General features: G+C 34.1%; 1 protein-coding gene across 2 annotated transcripts; it reads right to left on the bottom strand.

Moving 5' to 3' along the window:
- Nucleotides 1-759: 759 nt before the first annotated feature.
- On the bottom strand, nt 760-10,628 carry LOC132165413 (synaptotagmin-5). Of its 2 annotated transcripts, XM_088511638.1 has the most exons (12): nt 10,161-10,628; nt 10,006-10,051; nt 9,795-9,915; nt 9,332-9,453; nt 6,229-6,330; nt 5,658-5,732; nt 4,820-4,899; nt 4,234-4,384; nt 3,928-4,158; nt 2,536-2,832; nt 2,142-2,255; nt 760-1,296 (listed from the first exon to the last, which is right to left on the bottom strand). In XM_088511638.1, the coding sequence occupies exons 1-12, from the start codon at nt 10,373-10,375 to the stop codon at nt 1,150-1,152; spliced, it is 1,701 nt and encodes a 566-aa protein (XP_088367764.1). In that variant the 5' UTR covers nt 10,376-10,628; the 3' UTR covers nt 760-1,149. The 2 variants fall into 2 exon arrangements, with proteins under 2 accessions (XP_088367764.1, XP_088367763.1); XM_088511637.1 differs by lacking the exon at nt 10,161-10,628 and having other exon boundaries at nt 9,795-9,911; nt 10,006-10,097.
- Between the last annotated feature and the right edge of the window lie 9,538 nt (nt 10,629-20,166).

Raw genomic sequence — 20,166 nt, 5'->3', positions numbered from 1 at the left:
TTTTAAGGGATAAAAAGGTAGAAAAAAATATAAAATTAGTCCCATGTGATTTACTCGATTTGCAATTACATCCTTGTGATATTAAAATGAACTCAGAGGTCCTTGAGGTCACAAAAAAAAAGAAAACAATTTACTCCTTACAGTCAAATTCCGTTAATGTGACACTAACTTAAGTAAAATAAATGTCACAATTTTATTGGCTTTAACGTGTCACACTATCAAAATATGTTAAATCAATAAACAAAATTTAACTGTGGGAATTAAATTGTCTTTTTAGCATATCTCAAAAACCTTTAAGTTCATTTTAATACCATATGTAACTAATTGCAAATCAAGTAAACCACATTTACTAATGTTGCAATTTTTCCAAAAAGTAATCAAGTGCACACTATTTGGGAGAAATTAAGCATTCATGATTCAACTCAGATTTGATAGCAAGTTGTTGGAGGAGACTTCTGAGATGATCTTATCATGAAGGAAACTTCTAATATGATTCTACTGCCATAATTGTCTCATCTGCAATAACCATATTCCACAATAATTTATATTACTTTTCTATTTAAACACATGTAGATGGTGGATGTATCAAGGGAAGAGGATAGTTTTTCCTTCCTCTCTTCTGTCTTTTCCTATTTCTTTTTTCTTCTTTCAACTTAATAATCTAGTTTGGACCTATCCAGTATCCACAAGATCCAGCTGAAGTGCAGCCTTTAATCGGATGAAAATCTGAGCAAGCGGATATCAAAGAACAAATTTGCAAATGCAAAATGAGAGATCACTTGATAAAAAGGGCAAAACAGAAGTTCGAAAACCAGAATACTCCTAGCATGTAAATAGTCAACCTTGTAACAATCTCTTAAATTAATTAGGCCACTTCTTTCAATCCATAATTGTAGTATCTTCAAACTTCACTAGCTTACGTGTAGCCTTGGGTTATTAAACAACTATGTACATTGTTCTACTTTGTACTCGAAAAGACATGGTGCGATGTTTATTAATCAAGTAATTTGTATGTGCTGTCAATGTTCTTTGTATACGTCTAGCAGGTGGTACATCCTTGATTTACTCGAAAGCTATAAACAAAAATTCTATTTTCTACTGTAATCCCAAACAGGCTCGAAGTTACTGTCAAGTGCAGAACATGAGCACTCAAGAATCGCGGTAAATTGGTTGTGGCATCCACTTGAGATGCAAATTCAATTTTCCTGCTTTTGCTTCATCTAGCTGGAACTGTTCTTTGTATTCCCCTTCCAATATAACCCTAGTAAGTGTCAAGATGCATCTCCCCATATAATCCTGCATGATTTAAAGATAAGTGTTAGTACACATTATGCGTGCACCCAGATTAAAAAAAAAGCAAGTTCTAAGCAGCAATCTCAACATCAAACATGTCTGGACACATTTCGGTTTTTTAATCTTAAAAGTAGAAAGCAGGGCCAAGTGCTTACATTAAACAGCCGCTTTAAGGGTTTAAGTAGAACAATGGAGCATAATTGTTCTACTTTGTACTCGAAAATGCACAAGCATAATTACATTAATTATATCTCTTTTTTTCTTCTTCTTCTTCTGAGCAATGGTTTAAGTAGCATAGCAATATATTCAAGCATAAAAAAATATACAAAGACATGCATGCATATAAACACTTTGTTTTTTCCTTTTGCTGGGATACTGAAACATATGCATGCATATGGGCAATTGTCTAATAATACTTCTTCATTATATGGAAACTAGGCAGCATTTAACTACAGTACTTAATGCAAACTCGTCAACTACGTAAGCCGATCCAGTTTAGATTCAGACGCCCTTGAGAAAGATCAAATCACGTGATCCTAAATGTCTCATTATAGAGACATTTCAATACATTGTTTGCATCCAAATCTTCCCCGCTGATGGAATGTCCAACATCAGAAAGATGGCCCATCCAAAAGCTAACCACCTGTTTACTGTTTAGTTAGGATTTCCAGTCCACAGACCCCATACAAGAGCCAGAGCCATCGCGGTTTAATACCCCGCATTGCTTAATGCAGGAACCCAAAATAAACCAGAAGTACATCTTGCTAAAATATAATATATATATATATATATATATATATATATATATACAAAAATTACTAAAAAAATAAATTGTAAAATGTTTCTACCTTTCCAAATGTGTCATGGTCCCATACTTCGAGGATTAACATATCATGTAATCCATCCTCAACAACAAAGTCGAAAGTTTGATTCCAAACTGGATTCAAGCTGTCATTCACAACCTGAGAAGCAAAAAGACCTTTAAGGATCAAGTGAATTTATAACCTGTGTAATTAGAGATGACTGCACTCTGCCCCCCAAGAATCTAAGAGAACTCACGGACATGCAAGCGGCTAGGAATCCACTAAAGATACAAACAAATGTCAAAAACACACACACACACACAAAAGACAACGAATGAAGGGGGAAAGAAAAAAGAAGGCAAGCATTTTTTAATCTACAATAACAGGGATTCTTAAGGATTCCCAATCGTTGAGAGAAAAAATGCTACCAAACTGTTACCCTAGTTTTGTTTCTTGTTTCTGATTTCTTCATGGTGAGTACAACATAAGGATCAGCCTTCCCCATCAGATCCACCGCTGGCAAATCTTCAGCAGATATCACAGTAACAGAAAAAACTCCTCTAATAATAACCTCCCTTTTCTTCTGCATGACTTCTTTCTCATTTGCAATAGGTTCTGTTCCATTCACCCCACTTTTGAGAAACTTCTCCAAGGAGGTCAATGAAACATTAGGGGCAAAAGGATTGGTAATTCCATTCTCCATGCCAAAAGGACAGTACAAAAGCTCCAAATGCACCTAAAGCACAAAGAAGAAAGAAAGTTAATATGATTAAAATGAACATAAATATCCATGTTGCAAAAAGAACAATAAAAAAGAAATAGAACACCAATTATATAATGGAACAACTTATAGAAGAAAGAGGTAATGTAAATTTAGTTTGACTTATTGTTCTGGATTCAAATACTATAAACCATTCACAAAAAAGATGGAATTGTTAACTTGTGAGCACTTGTATATAATTCTCCTACAACAAAAGGGGCCAACTGACTGAAAGACAGACCCAAAGTTGTTCCAATAATAGTCAAGCACGTGGATCATGAAGGTCGGTTTCTATGATTTCTAAGTGGGGCCTTCTTTCACACAGACAGAGTATACAAAATATCATATTGAGATAAGAATCTTATTGTTTGAAACTTCACCAGTATGGCATTGCTATAATAGACTTATTTTCTTTCAGCAGAAATTATTTCCAGAAAATATACGTCTCAAGGAAATATAGATTTGCGTCTGAAGAAATATTCTCCACAACACGGATTGATAAGAAATCTTATATCTCAAGCTTCAAAATAAAAATTCACAAGAATATACTTGTGCGGACATGTCAAAAAAAAAAAATTCACGAGAATATTGAAGCCTCTGGCAAAAAGAAATCATTAAATTATTATCAGCAGACTATCCTCTACAAGATAAAGGTGTAGAGGGTGCGGGGTTTGGGACTGTTTTAGAAAGAGAGTAAAACAATGAAGATATTAATATAGATAGGACATTATGCTATCTTATAAATCTCATCAGGGGCCAGCTCATATAAACCAGTGGCCTTGTACCATTGGGGGTACCACTGCCATCCAAGTTGGGAAGCCAATCTGGTTTTTCAAGAAGCTATTGCTAGAACCATCCCAGAAAGCATTTATAGGGTGCATGCAGGAAGTACCCTTCAATTAAGAAGAAAGGCATAAAACGTCGTGGAAGTTAGGTAATATAGCACATCTCAGGACAGAAAATGCAATCTCTCGACATTAAATACCAAACATTTGCCAACTGAAAAAGAAAGGTAGATCAAAATAAATAACAAGAATATAACGATCCAAAGGAAGGATATTGTGTTCTCACCTGCCCCCGATTTTTATTATCTCTATGGACCTCCAAATCTTTAACAAGCTTCAACCAGACATCCTTCACTTTACCAGGCTGAAGTTCACTTAGAAGTATTTGAGCACACCCAAGGAGCTCAGATGCCTGAACCCCCTCATTATCATACACTTTTACCACCAAATGTTGAGTAGATGCATCTTCAACAATAAATTCATAGTGTTCGTTCCAGATCGGGTTTAGATCATTGTTCTGAAGAAATAATATGGGATCTGTTTCAAACCCAAGTGAATAAAACAGAAATAAAAGAAAAGCAGAAGAACTTACAATTGTTTTGCTTGTTTTCATTCTGTCACGTAAAGGCCGTACATATAATTCAGCATAGGGATCTGACTTTCCAATGATATCTTTATTTGTTAGCTCCTTTGCTTGCACAAGCTTCACCTCTAATATCCCAACAGGCTTCAACTCCAGGTCACTAAAGAACAAAAACACTGACTATCAAATTACAACATGAATCAATGAGCAAAGACCACCATTCATCACAGATCTCTCTTAATTTAGTCACTCAATGCATGTATAACAAGGCGGCCACTTAATAATGACAATAATCAGTGAGTACCGACCACGTTCGCTCTTAACACCTTAATTTAGTTACTCATGGCATGTATGACAAGGCTGCTGATCTATGATAACACTTATAATCAATGAGCAAAGACCACCACCAGCATCACCTCTGTGAGTGTGTGCAAGCATGACACTTGTAGTTGTGAATGTCATGACTGAGCCATTTAGAGGCATCAGCATGCCTCTCCATTGCACTCACAGTATGCACAATGATGCCATTGGTAACAACAATGTCAACAGCAATGATCAAAAGCTTAGTCATATCCATGTCTATGTGTAGGCATACCTATAATCTCCAGGCAAAATAGGTACAACTTTCCGAGCCGGCCACATAAGAGTATCTTCTATAGCATCCCGTATTGTCCCCTGTATAAACATGTATTCCTCTTTGTTACAGCGAGATTTTGTAAAAAAGCAAACCTGACAACAAATAAGATCAGATATGCCTACTCATAGTGTTGAATGATTAAAACAATGTGCATGGCATTACTTAGCCAAAAACAAAATACCACGCCAACCATGACACAGCCAGAAGCAAACACTAATTGACACCAGAACACATGTAAACCCATGCATATACTCAACAAATACAATGTGCAATTACATTATCTTCAAATTAAATTACCAGATCTATATTCATCAACTAATTCCTCCGATGGTGCAAACCAAGTTCAAATCCTAGATAAATTTGACACTTCATATAAACATACAAGAATTAGTTCCAATACGCAAACTGAATATAGCCAGTAACTTTAAAACCTTGACACCAACTGTAGGTCACTCTGCGACAATGGACTCTCTTATATCACCAAAACTGAGGTTAGTCAAAACCTTCAGGAAACGTGAAGCAGTGAAAATTAGTTTCAATGGAGTCAAAAGTTAGATTGTGAACTTGAGCTGATGCTTTTGCTCATAAGTACATACCAAATGCAACCCAAACTTGAAGTTTGAAAACACAATTTTAAGAAACTGGGAATCTTCTGATTTTTTGTTTGATCAACCTCATACATTCAAAACCACATTAAGCTTGAGTAGAAATTGTCAGGTACGGTGTGAAACATACTCTATAACAATCATACAAAAATAATGCCAGAATAGTGACAAATGATGGAAGTTGCTCAAACCTCTATTGCATCGTAAAGCCCAGGAATCGTTGATATGTCGCCACCAATAACTTTAAGTGTAAAATCCAAATCTTTCTGCATCAGAAAAATTGAATGTTCAGAAAATCCTATGCACTGCTTATGAGTGTGTGTGTGTGTGTGTGTGTTTGTGAGAGAGAGAGAGAGAGAGAGAGAGAGAGAGATGGACATTCACTAGAGAAATAAAGATCCCAAAGATAGAGCTCTTCTGAATTAATTACATCAATTATAAATATTGTTAGTAAAGATAACAAAGGAAATCTAAAAGTACACATAGAATCCATCACCTAAAGCTCGGTATTTTTCAGATATTGGATAGGATATATATTACAGTTGAATTGCAGTCAGATTAAGACATTACCCATTGAGAGGATACTTGCTTGCTTCAATCATTACAGATCTACATTATTACACATATATGTGTCTAGAGGCACACATGTGCTAACACTCCTGTAAATCTGCATTTCTGTCGAACACTCTTTTGATATCTATAATATGTGTGTATATAATTTCCCTAATTCTAATATCTTAGAAGGATGGCTTTAGACAGTACCTTTTCTCTTAGAGAACAACAAACAGCTCCAAAGCATGGAAACTCGTCAACAAGTGGCTTAAAAATCAACCTGAAAACCCCAGTGAATCCGATATTTTTTACCTAACAGAGGAAAGAAAAATTAAATCAAAGCATTCTGGTAGGAAGCTTAATAAGAGACAATGGTGCACATAACAAGTAAACCATTTCAGAACATTCTAGTGAGCCCTCAGTGACAAGCACTACATTAAATCTCTTCATAGATTCAAGTGTGAAAGAGGACGATAAAAATCATTTTTGTGATTACTCATTTGGTCAGCACAAGAATTTTTATTTTATTTTTTATAAGTAAAGCAAATTCATTAAAAGTGCAAGGGGTACAACCCAAGTACCAGGATGTATACAAGAGAAAAACCCCCCCAACAATATCAAGGAAGAAAAACAGCACAAAAATTTATAAAGTTAAAAATATTGAGACGAGCATTAGCATAGATCCACTCAAAGAGGAATTCAAGAAAACAAAGTTGTAAATCTGAACTTGTCTTCTCCCAATCATCAAAACTCCAAACATTCCTTCATCTCCAAATGCACCACATTAAACAAGAAGGGATTAAAGTTCAAACAATGTTAAAATCATTCCGACTAAACCTTCCTTTCCAACACGCCAAGAGCTCCACCACCCATCTGAGCATAATTCACTATGCTCCAAACATCTAAAAAACTAAATTATACAAATCTCTCGCAATATCACAAAGAAGAAGAAGGTGATCAAGAGTTTTCCCACTCTTTTTACACATACAATGTCAATTCATCACTATGATATGACGCTTGTGAAGACTATCCATAGTGACATATTTTCCTAAGATGTTGTTCAAATGTAGAAAGAGAGGAGCCTTAGACCTCCAAATGCTCTTCCAAGGGAATGCGGAGTTAAGGTTGGGAGGAGAACCATGTAAAAAGTTTTTACCTCAAAAGATCACATTTTCCAAGGAATCCAACAAAACTTATCTTCACCTCTATGTCCCCATCCTAACGGAATAGAGTGCATTGAAAATGGAAGATACAAAGTCCACCTACCCAATCATGCACCAATTTGATAAAATTCATGTTCCAATGCACCTCATGATTGTAAGCAAACGTATAGTCAGCCACCAGAGCATCCTTATCCCTTGCAATGCAAAATAACTTCGAAAATGTTTCCTTCAAAGAGTGATTCCCACACCAAACGTCATGCGAAAACCTGGTCCAAGAGCCATCACCCACCTTGATACTAATAAATCTAGAGGATGCATCCAAGTCCCTCCTAATATGTTTCCATAAACTCACCCCATATGGCTCAATGACATTATTAGAGCACCAACCACTTGCCAAACTACCATATTTTTTATCCACTACCAGTCACCAAAAAGCCTCTCTCTACAGTGTATCTCCATAACCACTTCCCCAAAAGAGCCTTACTGAAAGTGAGCAAACTCATAATCCCAAAACCTCCAAGATGAAGGATAGTACAAATTCTTCTAATTAACCGGATAGAACTTAAACTTGTTATCGAAACCAACCCAAAATAAATCCCTCTGCAATTTTTCTATTCGAATAGCAACACCTACTGGGATTGGGAAGAGATAAAGGAAATATGAAGGACAAATTTTTTATCTTTTTTGATAAGTAATGAAACAATCTCAAATAAAGGGAGAATTGAAAAGCGTGCTCTTGATCAATGTTAACGACCACCCTAAGACAACTAGAACCTTTTCCCTAGACAAAACCCTACAACCTAGAATACGAGCCAAACCACTCACATTCAGCACATTACTAACAGGAACCAATTTAGATTTAGCCAAATTAATTTTCAACTAGGAAATAGCTTCAAAACAAAGGAGAACACATCTCAGATACCGAAAATAATCCAATGCAATCCCACAAAAAATAAGGGTATCATCCGCAAAAAAGAGATGAAAGACAGATAATGAACCGTCATTCCTAGCCCTCACCCAAAAACCAGAAATAAAACCTCCATTCATAGTGGTTGACATCATTCGACTCAAAGCTTCCCTAACATTCACAAAAAGGAGGGAGGACAGAGTTCCGTTGTCTTAGACCATGAGAGCTATTGAAAAACCCTAGGAGTACCATTAATCATAATAGTAAAAATATCTCAGCTGACATGGACATAAGCCTTCTCTAAGTCCAATTTACATAAAACTCCCAACCCACCAAATTTGAGACAACTATCTATACATTCATTGGCGATGAGAACACAATCTAAAATCTGATGACCTCTGATAAAAAACTTCTAAGTCTTCAAAATTATGTTCTCCAAAACAGTTTTCAATTAGAAAAATGCATGCTTCCTAGCCACAATTACTTTGCAGTTCCTCACCACATTCAAATTGGAGAAAATCTAGCATAACCTAAAACTGCTACTTCAATTTTCACCTTCAAGAAATCTCATCCTAAATCAGAAAATAAAGGTTGCACATGCATGCCCAAACACATCCATTTGCAACAACAGCGCACACACCCTCACCTGGGGGGCGGCACAAAAAAACACATGTAAAGAGCAGTTTAGCTTCTTGCTTACATCAATATCCAAATGAAAAGGTCCAGATTTCATACAACAAATCAGAACAACATTATGGAAGATTACATTGACAGGATATACATACAGTAGATATTAAATCATGTTACATCTGAATATTATGATTAAGTTATTTCAGTTCATTTGTGTTGTACTTTCAGAACTATAAATGAGGCTTCTGGTAGCAGTTACTTACAAAGTAAAAAAAAAAAATACATAAAAGAACAAAAAGCAAAAGTAAGTAAACAATTGTATTTTGGGACAACCACATAGCAAATGGCCTCAAAAAGCTTAATGATGAAGTGAAATGAATGGGGTAAGAATGATTGATTAAATTCTCAGAGATGGAGCTTAAATATAGGTTTAACAGTCCTTCAGTTGGATTGAAAATGCAGAGCTTTGACAGCACTGAAATGGAAATCATTTCCCAGAAGAACATACAGTGCTTTAAGCTTAATAATCCACAACATGAGAAATATATTGGGCCACTCAAAGTCAAGGAATCAGTTGCTAGTGAGCAGAAGTAGGTAGCAAGTTTCATATTACCTGCACTGGTAGTCCTACACCCAGTCTAGTCTTAATATCCAGTACTATACTCGGGTTCCCATCCCAGTTCATCTCCAATTCCATGGTGACACCATCTTCTCCAGTCTCAATAATAGAAACTCCTGAAGAACAACATTGTTTCGTAAGAAACTCAAGATAAAGGCAACAGTGTTACCATATAGCACAAGTCTATATGCTTAGTTACATAATAGACAAGCAAGCTCAAATGGACCGTCATTCATTTTGGTAAACCAAAAAAGGCAATCACTACCTAGTTCATAACTTAATAGGACACAACTATAAGGTTTCTCACAATGAGCTCTCGTGGGAAAGTTGCAAACAAGTTACATTAACCAAATGTGATGAAACTAACAAATACAAACGGCAACAGAATTGTGTGTATCCGATATACAAACACAAACTTCAAATTAAAATCATATATACTAGACTGAATGTAGCTAACCTGTAAATTGTGGTGCCACAGTACCAAGAGAAAACTTGGAAAATTTGAGCGAGGTCAATATGATCGGTCGATATTGTTCCAGAACCGGTTCAACCGAAGTCTTTATCAGCTCAGACGCTGCCTACAAATACCAAGTTCACGTAAACGTTTCTCACTAACAACAAAACAAAAGCACAAATATTCGCAGCTGCAACTAAAATAAAAGTCAAACCTCGTTAACATAGGGCCAGATCTTTGTAAGATGAAGATTAAGCCAAGTTAACTGTACCCAAAAAGAAAACAAAACAAAAACCCACAAAAAATCAGCCTCTATATCACAAACCCACAAAAGACTTGGAAAACAGAGAACGAGAGAGCGAGTGAGAGCTCAACTTCTGGCGCTGAGAGAAGACGACCCAGGACGGGTAGCGGTCGGGAGAGAGGATCTTTCTGGAGTCGTCGACTGTCATCCTGGCAAAAGCGGCTACGGTGTTGGCCAGTTGGGTCCGGCGGTTGGACCGGGCGTTCTCGTACTTGACGAAGCCCACTATCAGCGCCAGTCCCACGGCGAGTCCCATTATCAGCCCCACAAAGAACCCCATTTCCTCTCTCTCTTCTTCGTCTACACTGATCCGATCAGAGCAGCAGCAAGAGAGGATTCTGCTGGATAACAGAGAAGCCCTGTGGGATTAGTGTTTAATGGCGATTAGGATTCTCGTTGGAATCAACAACATGCTGAGCGGTTTAATCGCTTTGGGCTTTTATCCTTTTTTCCTCCAGGTGTCGGAACTCGGAAAGTACGCGAAGTGCGTTTGCCGACAAAGAAAAAAAATGGGAAAACTTTTCTTTCATTTAGGCGTGGCAACGATTTTGGACGTTGGACGTGGCCAATCGAATTTCAACATGTCGGCACCCCGGATTTTGATACTGATTTTTGGCTAAAAGTTGCGGATCCAGATCCCCTCCCATTCTTTAAATTTAAGCTATCTCAAATTTTGAAATCTCAACCGTCCATTTTATCTAAAGATCAAAAACATGCCACATTTCACAACTTCAATTTCAAATTTTAAACCCATCTCCCAAAAACAAAAATCAATAGAGAGGATTGAGGAGTATCGGTTTTGGGTGCCGTTAACAAGTGGCGGAGCCACTTGAGGCTTTGGGGTGCCACGACACCAAAAGCTTTAAAAAAAATTTTTTTTTTTTTTGCGCTTTTTTGCTTTTTTCCTACTCAAGTCCCCAAAAAAAAAAAAAAAAAAAAAAAATTTATCTCCTACTTACACAAGTTACCACTCGGCACCATTAAAAAAATTTTAACGGCACCCTAAATATGAATTGTCTAACTCCTCCACTGCTGTTAACGCCTCAATGGAACTCTTGATGCAGTTGTAATGGATAGCAAAGTTGAGGACCTGTTTGAGATTACATTAGAGAGTTTAAAAAATATTTTAGTATTTAAAAAGTTTTGCTAAATAAAAGCTAGTATGTTTGGTACAAAATTTTAAAAGTACTTTTTTTTTTTTTTTATTTACTCTAAAAATAGATAAAACGCACTTTGACAAAAATTTATATATATATTCTTTTATTTAAAAACTCTATTTCTCATAGTCTCACACGTGTTCCGAGTGTCTAAGCCTTGAGGAGGACGGTCTAGTTCCTTCTGTGTTATTCTTTTCAATGTGTACTTTCGTGTTTTTTGATGGCCAATTATATTTTGTTTTTGTGAGGGACTCGGGTTTTGATAAGACCCAATAATACCCTACCTTGGCGGGATTATAGCAAGGAGAACGTAAGCAATTAATTGGAATTCTCTTCATTTAATTTCAGTAGTATAATCAATGCGATTATGAAATGGATGGAGGAGTTGAGAGATATTTATATTACACAAGTCTAAAAACTCTTTGCTTATTTAATACATCAATCATATGAAATCAAGATGAATTGATGATTTCTTTTTTGGTAAATTAAGTTGATGATAACGACCTATCTTTACAATTAATTTTTCAAATTGTTCTTTGATTAAGATTAAAATAATAATAATAATAAATTAAACGATGTGATTAATGTATTCGGAATTTTTTTTAACGATCCTACTTTAATTTTATTCATTTTCTTTCTTATGAAAAACTTTGAATGAAAATTGAACCATATATAATACATAACATAGAACATGTGGGCCACCTCAAATCTCCTTGTAGGAGATGTGTTATAATATTTTGTCTTTAATTGTAATTAATCTTGTGTTAAATAAACTTGGACACTTCAAAAAAAAAGAACCACGTTGGGATTCTAGGGTGTAAGTTCAACTTTCTCTAATAGAAAAGTATTCACACAAGCCTAATTAGTATTAACCGCTTTGAGAGCCACTGATGTTCTGATAGGGTTGAGTCAGACTATGACTCAATCCGTCTAGGCCTCTCCTAAGCAGTCGCTCACATTAGATACCACCCAAATGTGAGTTTTTTATTTTTTAGGTGCTGGGATTGGATAGCGGAAGGGTTGGTTGTGTTAGAATATATTATGATATTTACTTTATTTGTCTGACTAATTTGTTTTGCATTTATTGATTATTTCTTGGGTTAAATACAAAATTTGTCCCTTTGCTTTTGGTGTCTTTCAAATTAGTCTTTGGGCTTTTAAAACTAATAAAATTAGTCCTTGTGCTTTCTAACAGAGTAAAATCAATAATTCTATCTACTTCCATTAATAGACTATTTTTTCTTGGGCAATTTTGGTTATAAGTGAAGAATGGAGAGGGCAACAACAACGGATTAAGCGTGGAAGAAAACCCTCGATTTGATAATGGACTAAGTGCAATTTTGTTTCTGGAAACGTGGCATGACTAGCATAAAGCCAAGTGACCAGATGGAAAACTACTTTTGTAATATTTGATGATTGTCAGGCATTTATTATATTTGTAGAGATGACACACATGATGCAACGTGATTAGACCAATCACTTTTATGTGTAAACTTTGACCCAATTTGCCAACAATGCGGAACGACACTATAGCTGGAACGGTACTATTCCAGCTACAGTACCATTCTTTAAAAAATGAATTTTTTTTTTTTTTTTAAAAAAATGAAAAATATTAAAAAACTTAAATAAAAAAAAATAAACCAACCCAAAACAGTGTCGTTTTGGGCATTAAAATTATTATTATTATTTTTTCTTAAAATAAAAAAATAAATAAAAAAATAAATAAAAAAAGGAGAAAGAGATTGGGGTGGCTCCATGGCCGGTATGAGCCACCCCCTTGGCCAACCAAAAAAAAAAAAAGGGGAACCGAGTGCATTTGGGGGTGGCCGGACCACCCCCAAGGGGCTAGGGGTGGTTTCGGCCACCCCATACCGCCGGACCACCCTCATACCGACCATGGGGGCCCCCCTGGCCAAAAATGGGGTGGTTCGGCCACCCCATTTTGGCCAAGGGGTGACTGGAGCCACCAAAAAAATATAATAATAATAATAATAATAATAATAATTTTAATGCCTAAAACAACACCGTTTTGGGCTGGGGTGTTTTTTTTTTTTTTTAAGTTTTTTCATATTTTTCATTTTTTTTTTTAAGAAAAAAAAATCATTTTTTAAAGGATGGTACTGTAGCTGGAACAGTACCGTTCCAACTACAGTGCCGTTCCGCACTATTGGCAAACGGGACCCTTATTTCTCCATATATGTTAATTTTATTTTGTAATATTTTTCATGAGTTTCTCTTATTGTATTTCTCATTCTAACCAGCCTTATTCAATTATAAATATGCATTTTCTATATACAGATTAAGAAACAAATTGCTTAATATGGAAGAAACAAATCCATCACTTTCTCCTAGAAAGAGCTTCAAGTAATATGCTAATAAAGTAGTCACCACCAAAGAAAAGAAGCCAGAGGGCCAGCAAATTCATCACTTGTTTTCTTTTGCATTAGATTTTGACAGCCATGATTGATATCTTTTATGAAGACAACCACACAAAGTGCGATGTGGGCTAAAGTCATATGAAAATATGGTGGGGAAGTACTCAAGTGGGGAAGCTGCCATTTTACTTTTTTGGCAAATATGGCCAAGTGAAAGGCTGCTGAAAATGCCTACCCTCCTTGCCTTTTCAAAGCTCTTGAAACTTTAAATGAATTACCATTGTTTTGGGCATTCATTTCAGTTTAGGAAAAATTCATATTTAATTCTCATGTTTGAATTTTCAATTTAATAATAAGGTCATATAGTTTTACCTAAATTTAAAACAAATATTTTTATCACTTTACCGTCAAAATTAATAATTTATCATATGTTACATGTGTCTCATTTGATACGTTAACGTCCATCTCAACACCCTATTGCAATGCCACGTCAACGGGAACCGAAGTCTTTTGTTAGTTTGCTCATTAGGTTCTCATATTTTGTGTTTTTCTAAGTTTTACATGCCATATAGATTTTTTTTTGTGGGGCGTTTCTTTTTATATGAATGACTTAACCGTTGTTAACGTGGCATTGCATCGAAGTGTTCATGACGTGTCGAATGAGAAATATGGCAAATGACAATCCGTTAACTTTGACGATAAAATGACAGAGTAACATATTCTTGAAATTGAAAACTCAATGACTAAATTCAAATAAAATAAAAATTTAATGGCTAAATATGATTTTTTTTTTTTCCCTTTAGTTTAAGAGTAATATTACATGCTATATTTTTATTTTACAATATTAATATGGTTGGTTAGAATAGCTTTTACATCAATATTCTGCGATAAAAATACAATATGAATGGCTTTTCATTGCTTCTAAAATTTGAGCAACAATAATTGAGGAAGTGGTGTTTGTTTCTTCTAAGCAAGTCTCTAGAATTGATATCTTAGAGACTTAGACCATTACTTCCTCAACCCCTTGTTAGGTAGTCACATGGCAGATTTTGTAAAGGATCGTTGAACCAAAAACTGCAAAAGATATTTCTTCCTCTTAGTTCTTATTTTGGAAGTTAGGAAAAAGAAAGAAGGAAAAAATAAGTTAATTCAGAGTAATTTTAAATGACATCCCTATGTCTTCTTTGTGTCCTAGTAAAATTGATGTGGCTTTTAAAATTACCATTAAATTCAATGATAATTTTAAAAATCACATCAATTTTGGATAGACACAAAAAAGATACGAGGGTGACATGTAGCATTACTCGTTAATTTAAGGTAACATAGGCCTCCCACAAAGGTACATAAACATATAGTGAAAATGAATAATGATAAACGTCTCCCTTGTGAGGCACTGCCTTTTCTCTAGAACTCTCTTCCTCCAGGCAACACCAAAGAATAAATCACAGATGATGGAAGATATAGATCTTCCTTCATCTCCCTTTCTTGGTAACAATGCTTAGTAGTGTCTTCTCTATGGTCTCTGTTTTTGACGAATTTACTTTAGATCTAGTTTGTAGATCTATGATCTAATTTCTTCAACCTTAAATCTGATCGTCTTCATTAACCGAGGCGTGTCTTCCTGTGGATGTCTACGATGTCGTGCTTCTCCGTTGCTGCTTTTGTGGGAATTTTTTTTTTTTTGTTTTTTGATTTTTTATTCTTTTGTCCTGGCCTTTAGGTCGATAATGGAATTATCAGCTGACCTTCGAGCCAAGGAGGAGTAGATCGGTGTGGGAGTTAATCTCTCACGGCCAATTTTTTATTTTTTTGGTATTTGGGTTACCCATATCTTAGATCTAATATGCTCGGAGCAGATCTGTTCCTTACCTGTAATTATGCATGAGTTAGCGGAAGCTTGAAGTCATAGATATGTACTTAATGGAAATATTTTTTTGATTGTATCTATAACTTTGTAACCTCATAGCATTTGACTATGGTTTTTCAGAACTTAATGCTTTGTGTTGTAAGAGTTATATGATATGTGTTGTAAGAACTTTATGCTTTTCATATTTCATTAATGAAATTTACAAATTTTCGTTTTTTTTTTAAAAAAATTAACGTGAATTTTAAAATTATCATCAAATTTGTCATAAATTATTATTGAATTTTAATTCATTGATGGTTTTAAAAGTCACGCTAATGGTAATAAATGACTCCTGACTATATACTTAATTAGATATATTATGTTACTAACATTTCTATCCTACGAAACTCAAAATAAGAGATTTCATATTGTACAAATTTGAATTCAAATATACAATGATAACCAAATCACACAAGTTATCCCTTATCTGCCGTAGGCCCGTAGCTGATTGTTGCTGACTTTCTGCTGGTTGTTGCTGTGACTTTCTGTTGGTTCCTTGATGTCGTGAAACGTGACTGTTGTCTGAATTATCCTTAAACACTAACATTATTAATAATGATATCTTTTTATTTATGAGTAATGATTTTTTTTCTTTTTCTTTCTTTTTTTTTTTTTAAAAAAAAAGAGAACGAGCAAATTCATATATATATATATATATATATATATATATATATATCATCATCATCATCTCAAGTACAATGCTTAACTATAATAATTTAAGAATTACATTGAAAAGCTGCCTCATTAAGAAGATATTCCTTCCTGATTTGTTAACGCTTCCTTTGAAGGGCAGTGAGCCGCACCATTTAGAGTTTTTTTAACATGATTCACCGTCTTCTAACTAGGAAGAGAGTTCAATGCTCAACACCCCTCCAGTTTCACCAATAATATGTCCATACCAACTCTAATTGCTTCCCTATTTTTTCAGCGCCTGCCGCCTGCATTACTTGGAGAGCATCTCATTTAAGTAATTAATGCATGATGAGAAAAGAATAAATTAGTCTTTAGGTTTTATTGATTATTTAGGTCTTATATTTTAACAAGTTAATGTATTTTGTAACTTAATAATGAGTTTAACCCATAGTCAGTCAAAATAAGTTTATAGTTATTTTATAATTTAATAATGGGCTTGGCCCAAAAGTCAATCAATTTAGGGTTATGGTAGTGTTATTCTGTATCCTAAGAAATATTGAAAAAAAAAAAAAAAAAAAAAAAAACGAAGATGTTTTCTTGCAGGTATAATTGCTTTCTTCATCTTGGTAGTGAGACTCTACCAAAATCTCGTTGTTAACCCGTAAGACTTTGATCAACGTGGTTTATTTATCTTTTATATTATTATTTATCTATTTTCTGTTGTTCTCCTTCCATTCTACGTCAGTACCACCCTTCCGCCATGGCTTCTGCAATATCAAGAGCAATGATGTGAGCTTTTGGCGTTGACAACGTCGCCTCACTCCTGCTATCTCTCACAATAACACCAATACCCATCATTCTTTTATTTTTGTCCATGACCGTATTCCAATTGACCTTTATTCTCGTATAATTGAGATGACATGACAGTAAAAATTAGTCTTTGAATAACATATGTAATTAATAAGCTTAATGCTCGGCAATATTAATTACAACGTATCAAAAAATGGTGAATATTGTTGAATTGATTTTCATGTTAAATTAACTTGAAATTGAGAGGGTTGATGACAAAAGAATATAATTGTTATTATTTTGTAAGCTCTGTAGTCTCTTTATCCTTGATATAGTAGAAATACCAAAAAAATGAGAAAAATAAGTTGGGGAAACCAGAAAGCAACTACCAATCTTTGGCTTACACGCAAACATCCCCAACATAGGAAGTTTCAAGCCTCGTCAGAACAACCCTATACGGACACTTGATGCGAGATGTGGTATGGTTTCAATTACTTCTAGAGTTTTCTAACCTATATTCCATAAACGTGGAAAATTTAAATTCATTATCATTTATCTTTAATTAATAAATTAAAAAAAAAAATCCAAAGCCCCAACAAACAACAACTAGCATAGATATAAAATTTGTAATTTTTTTTTTTTTGTGAGATAAAACTTCATTTAAAAAAGAAGAAGGAAAAGCTCATGTATCCCTAAACTATCACCTAATTCATATTGTCTTACAATATCTCAAATGATAAAAAAAAAAAAAAAAAAAAAAAAAAACCCATACTCTTTGGTCAAATTGAGGGTGGCCAAACTACCCAACTACCCCTTTATTTTTTAGTTTTTATTTTTTTTGTTTTCATATTTATATGGATATTTTTGTCTTATTTAAAACTCCTTAGGGCTTTTTTTTTTTTTTTTTTTTTTTTTTGGTGTTCCGGTTTAGGGACATTGACAATTTTTTAGTGGTTTGAAAATGAACATTGTTATAATCTAAAGTTTGATGACATTATCAATTATGTGATAGTTTGAGTAAGATATCTGTCATCTGATAAATAATTTTGGAAAATTGTAGGTTCCTTCTAGTGTTCTTCTGGTGTCTTTTCTACTGTGATGTAGTTTTTAAAATTATCGTTGAATTTGAGATTATTATTATTGACTTTGAATTTATTGGTAATTTTAAAAATTACACCATAATTAAAAAGACACCAAAAAAATACTAGAAGAACACTTAGCGTTTTCCAATAATTCTTATACTTATTTTCTCTTCCTCATCTCTTTTGGATTTTAGATTTGATTAAGAGGAGGGATGTCTATAAAATAATAACATATAACATATAACCTCTTTTTCTTTTCTTTTTTCAAATGAGAATAAGAATGATGTAGTTGTTGTATTTATACTTTAATTGTTTATTAATAATAGAATTTTATAAAGTTTATGGGTGTATTACAATTATAGATAATCTCGAGGAGAGATTTATGGGTGTATTTACAATTATAGAGAATCCCGAGGAGAGATTTATGTAACCCGTGGCTGACGTAACGATGAAAAGCACAGCTTGGATTGGGTGTCCTTGTCTCCTGGCTCACTTTTCCATAAAAAATTGGTGGTCACCGGTGAGTCTCATTCATCAAAGCCACGCGTCTTAATGGTCTATATTACTTTTTACTATTTTCTTTTTGACAAATATACTTTTTTTATTTTTATATAAACCAAAAGAGATATATGACGTCAATAATATACAAATCAGTCTAGAGTAACATAGGGTGTGTTTGCGAATGGCGCTGGTACCGTTCTAGGGCCTCTCTCAATCAAAAAAAAAAAATTATTTTCACCTTAAAATTAATCTCAACATCTTTACTTTTTATATCACATCAATTATTTTTATTATTATTATTTAAATAAAAAAATCACTACAAAACAAATTTTTTACATTTTTCCATATAAAATATATTTTTTCACTTTTCCTTACAAAATATTTTTACTAAAACCAATCAAACACTTATCCCTAAAAAAAGACTACAGTACCAGCCCTGGAACGATTCTAGAGCCATTCGCAAACAGGGCCATAAAGTAATAGTTAAAACTTTTTCCAAATATAAGAAGTTACTATTTGTTTTTAGAAATTATCGTTGGACTTCTCAAAATCACAAAAAAAAAAAAAAAAAAAACTGAAATCATCTTATAAAATTGCCAAGAAGCTCAAGCATTAATTAATTAAATTTACGTATTAAAAAAAAATAGCATCTTCTAAAGATTTGTTTGGGTTTGTGATTAAAAATAATAATTTTAAAATGTGTGATTTAAAAACATAATTTTTAAAAATATAGTTAAAGTATTTGACAAAATCACAGTTTGATTTTTCAAATTAGAGTTTGACCTTTAAATTGTGGTTTAGTATTTAAAATTGTGCATTTTCAAAAGAGAAATAATTGGTGTAAATATTTTGCCCATATTTCTCATTTTCTCACTGACAAAGTTCTCCTCCAACTCGAACTTCTTCTAATCTAATTTATAAAAATGACATGTGTCATTTTTTTATTAACATGTGAGATGCACATGAGTTTTTAATAAGATTAATTTCAACGTTGTTCCTACTATTAAAAAAATATGTGTATCTCACATGTTTTCAGAACACATGTTATTTTTATAGATTAAATTAGAGAAAATTTCTCCAACCCTGTTTGGAGGCACATATTATCTTACAAATCAACCATTAGATTTGAAAACGCAGATTTTTTACTTTCTTAACTATAATTTGAAAAAGAAAGCCCCTTAGGTCCGGATCATCTGCAAAATGGGCATTTTGTAGCCTCCAATTCTCTTTTGACACATCATCATCTCAAGAAAATTGCAAAAAACTAAAGTAAGATAAAAAAGTAAATCGAAGTGAAAAAATGACCAAAGAACCCTCCCTCCAGACCCAACCTTGGCTCTAGTGAGACCCGCAATGTGAGTCTCGCCGTGAACTGCCTGAAACCGTTGTGACCCGTCTCAAAACCCGATTTTAATGCATCTAAACCTGATTGTAATGCCTTAAAACATGTTTCTAATGCCTTAAAACTCGTTTTTTGATTCAAAATTAAAACTGAGAGGGAGAAAGTGAACACTTTAGGGATTTTATCACCCTAAAAACCGAAAAAAGTGGCTCTAGTGTCGAAGAAGCGTCGGAGAATATGACTCATGGCCAAATCCACGGGTTTGGCTGTGACCCGCCCCACGGGT

This window comes from Corylus avellana, chromosome 11 (assembly GCF_965113065.1).
Source record: "Corylus avellana chromosome 11, dhCorAvel1.hap1.2, whole genome shotgun sequence".
In the NCBI taxonomy this organism is placed as follows: domain Eukaryota; kingdom Viridiplantae; phylum Streptophyta; class Magnoliopsida; order Fagales; family Betulaceae; genus Corylus; species Corylus avellana.
This window is presented reverse-complemented; position numbering and strand designations above follow the sequence as displayed.

Bases quoted from the DNA above. Each gene is read 5' to 3' on its own strand.
- LOC132165413 (XM_088511638.1), bottom strand. From the start codon at position 10,375: ATGGGGTTCTTTGTGGGGCTGATAATGGGACTCGCCGTGGGACTGGCG. The intron at 4,159-4,233 runs GTAAGTTCTTCT...TTATTTCTTCAG, and splicing joins TGAAAACAAGCAAAACAATT to AACAATGATCTAAACCCGAT. The intron at 1,297-2,141 runs GTAGAAACATTT...TAAATCATGCAG, and splicing joins ACCATGACACATTTGGAAAG to GATTATATGGGGAGATGCAT.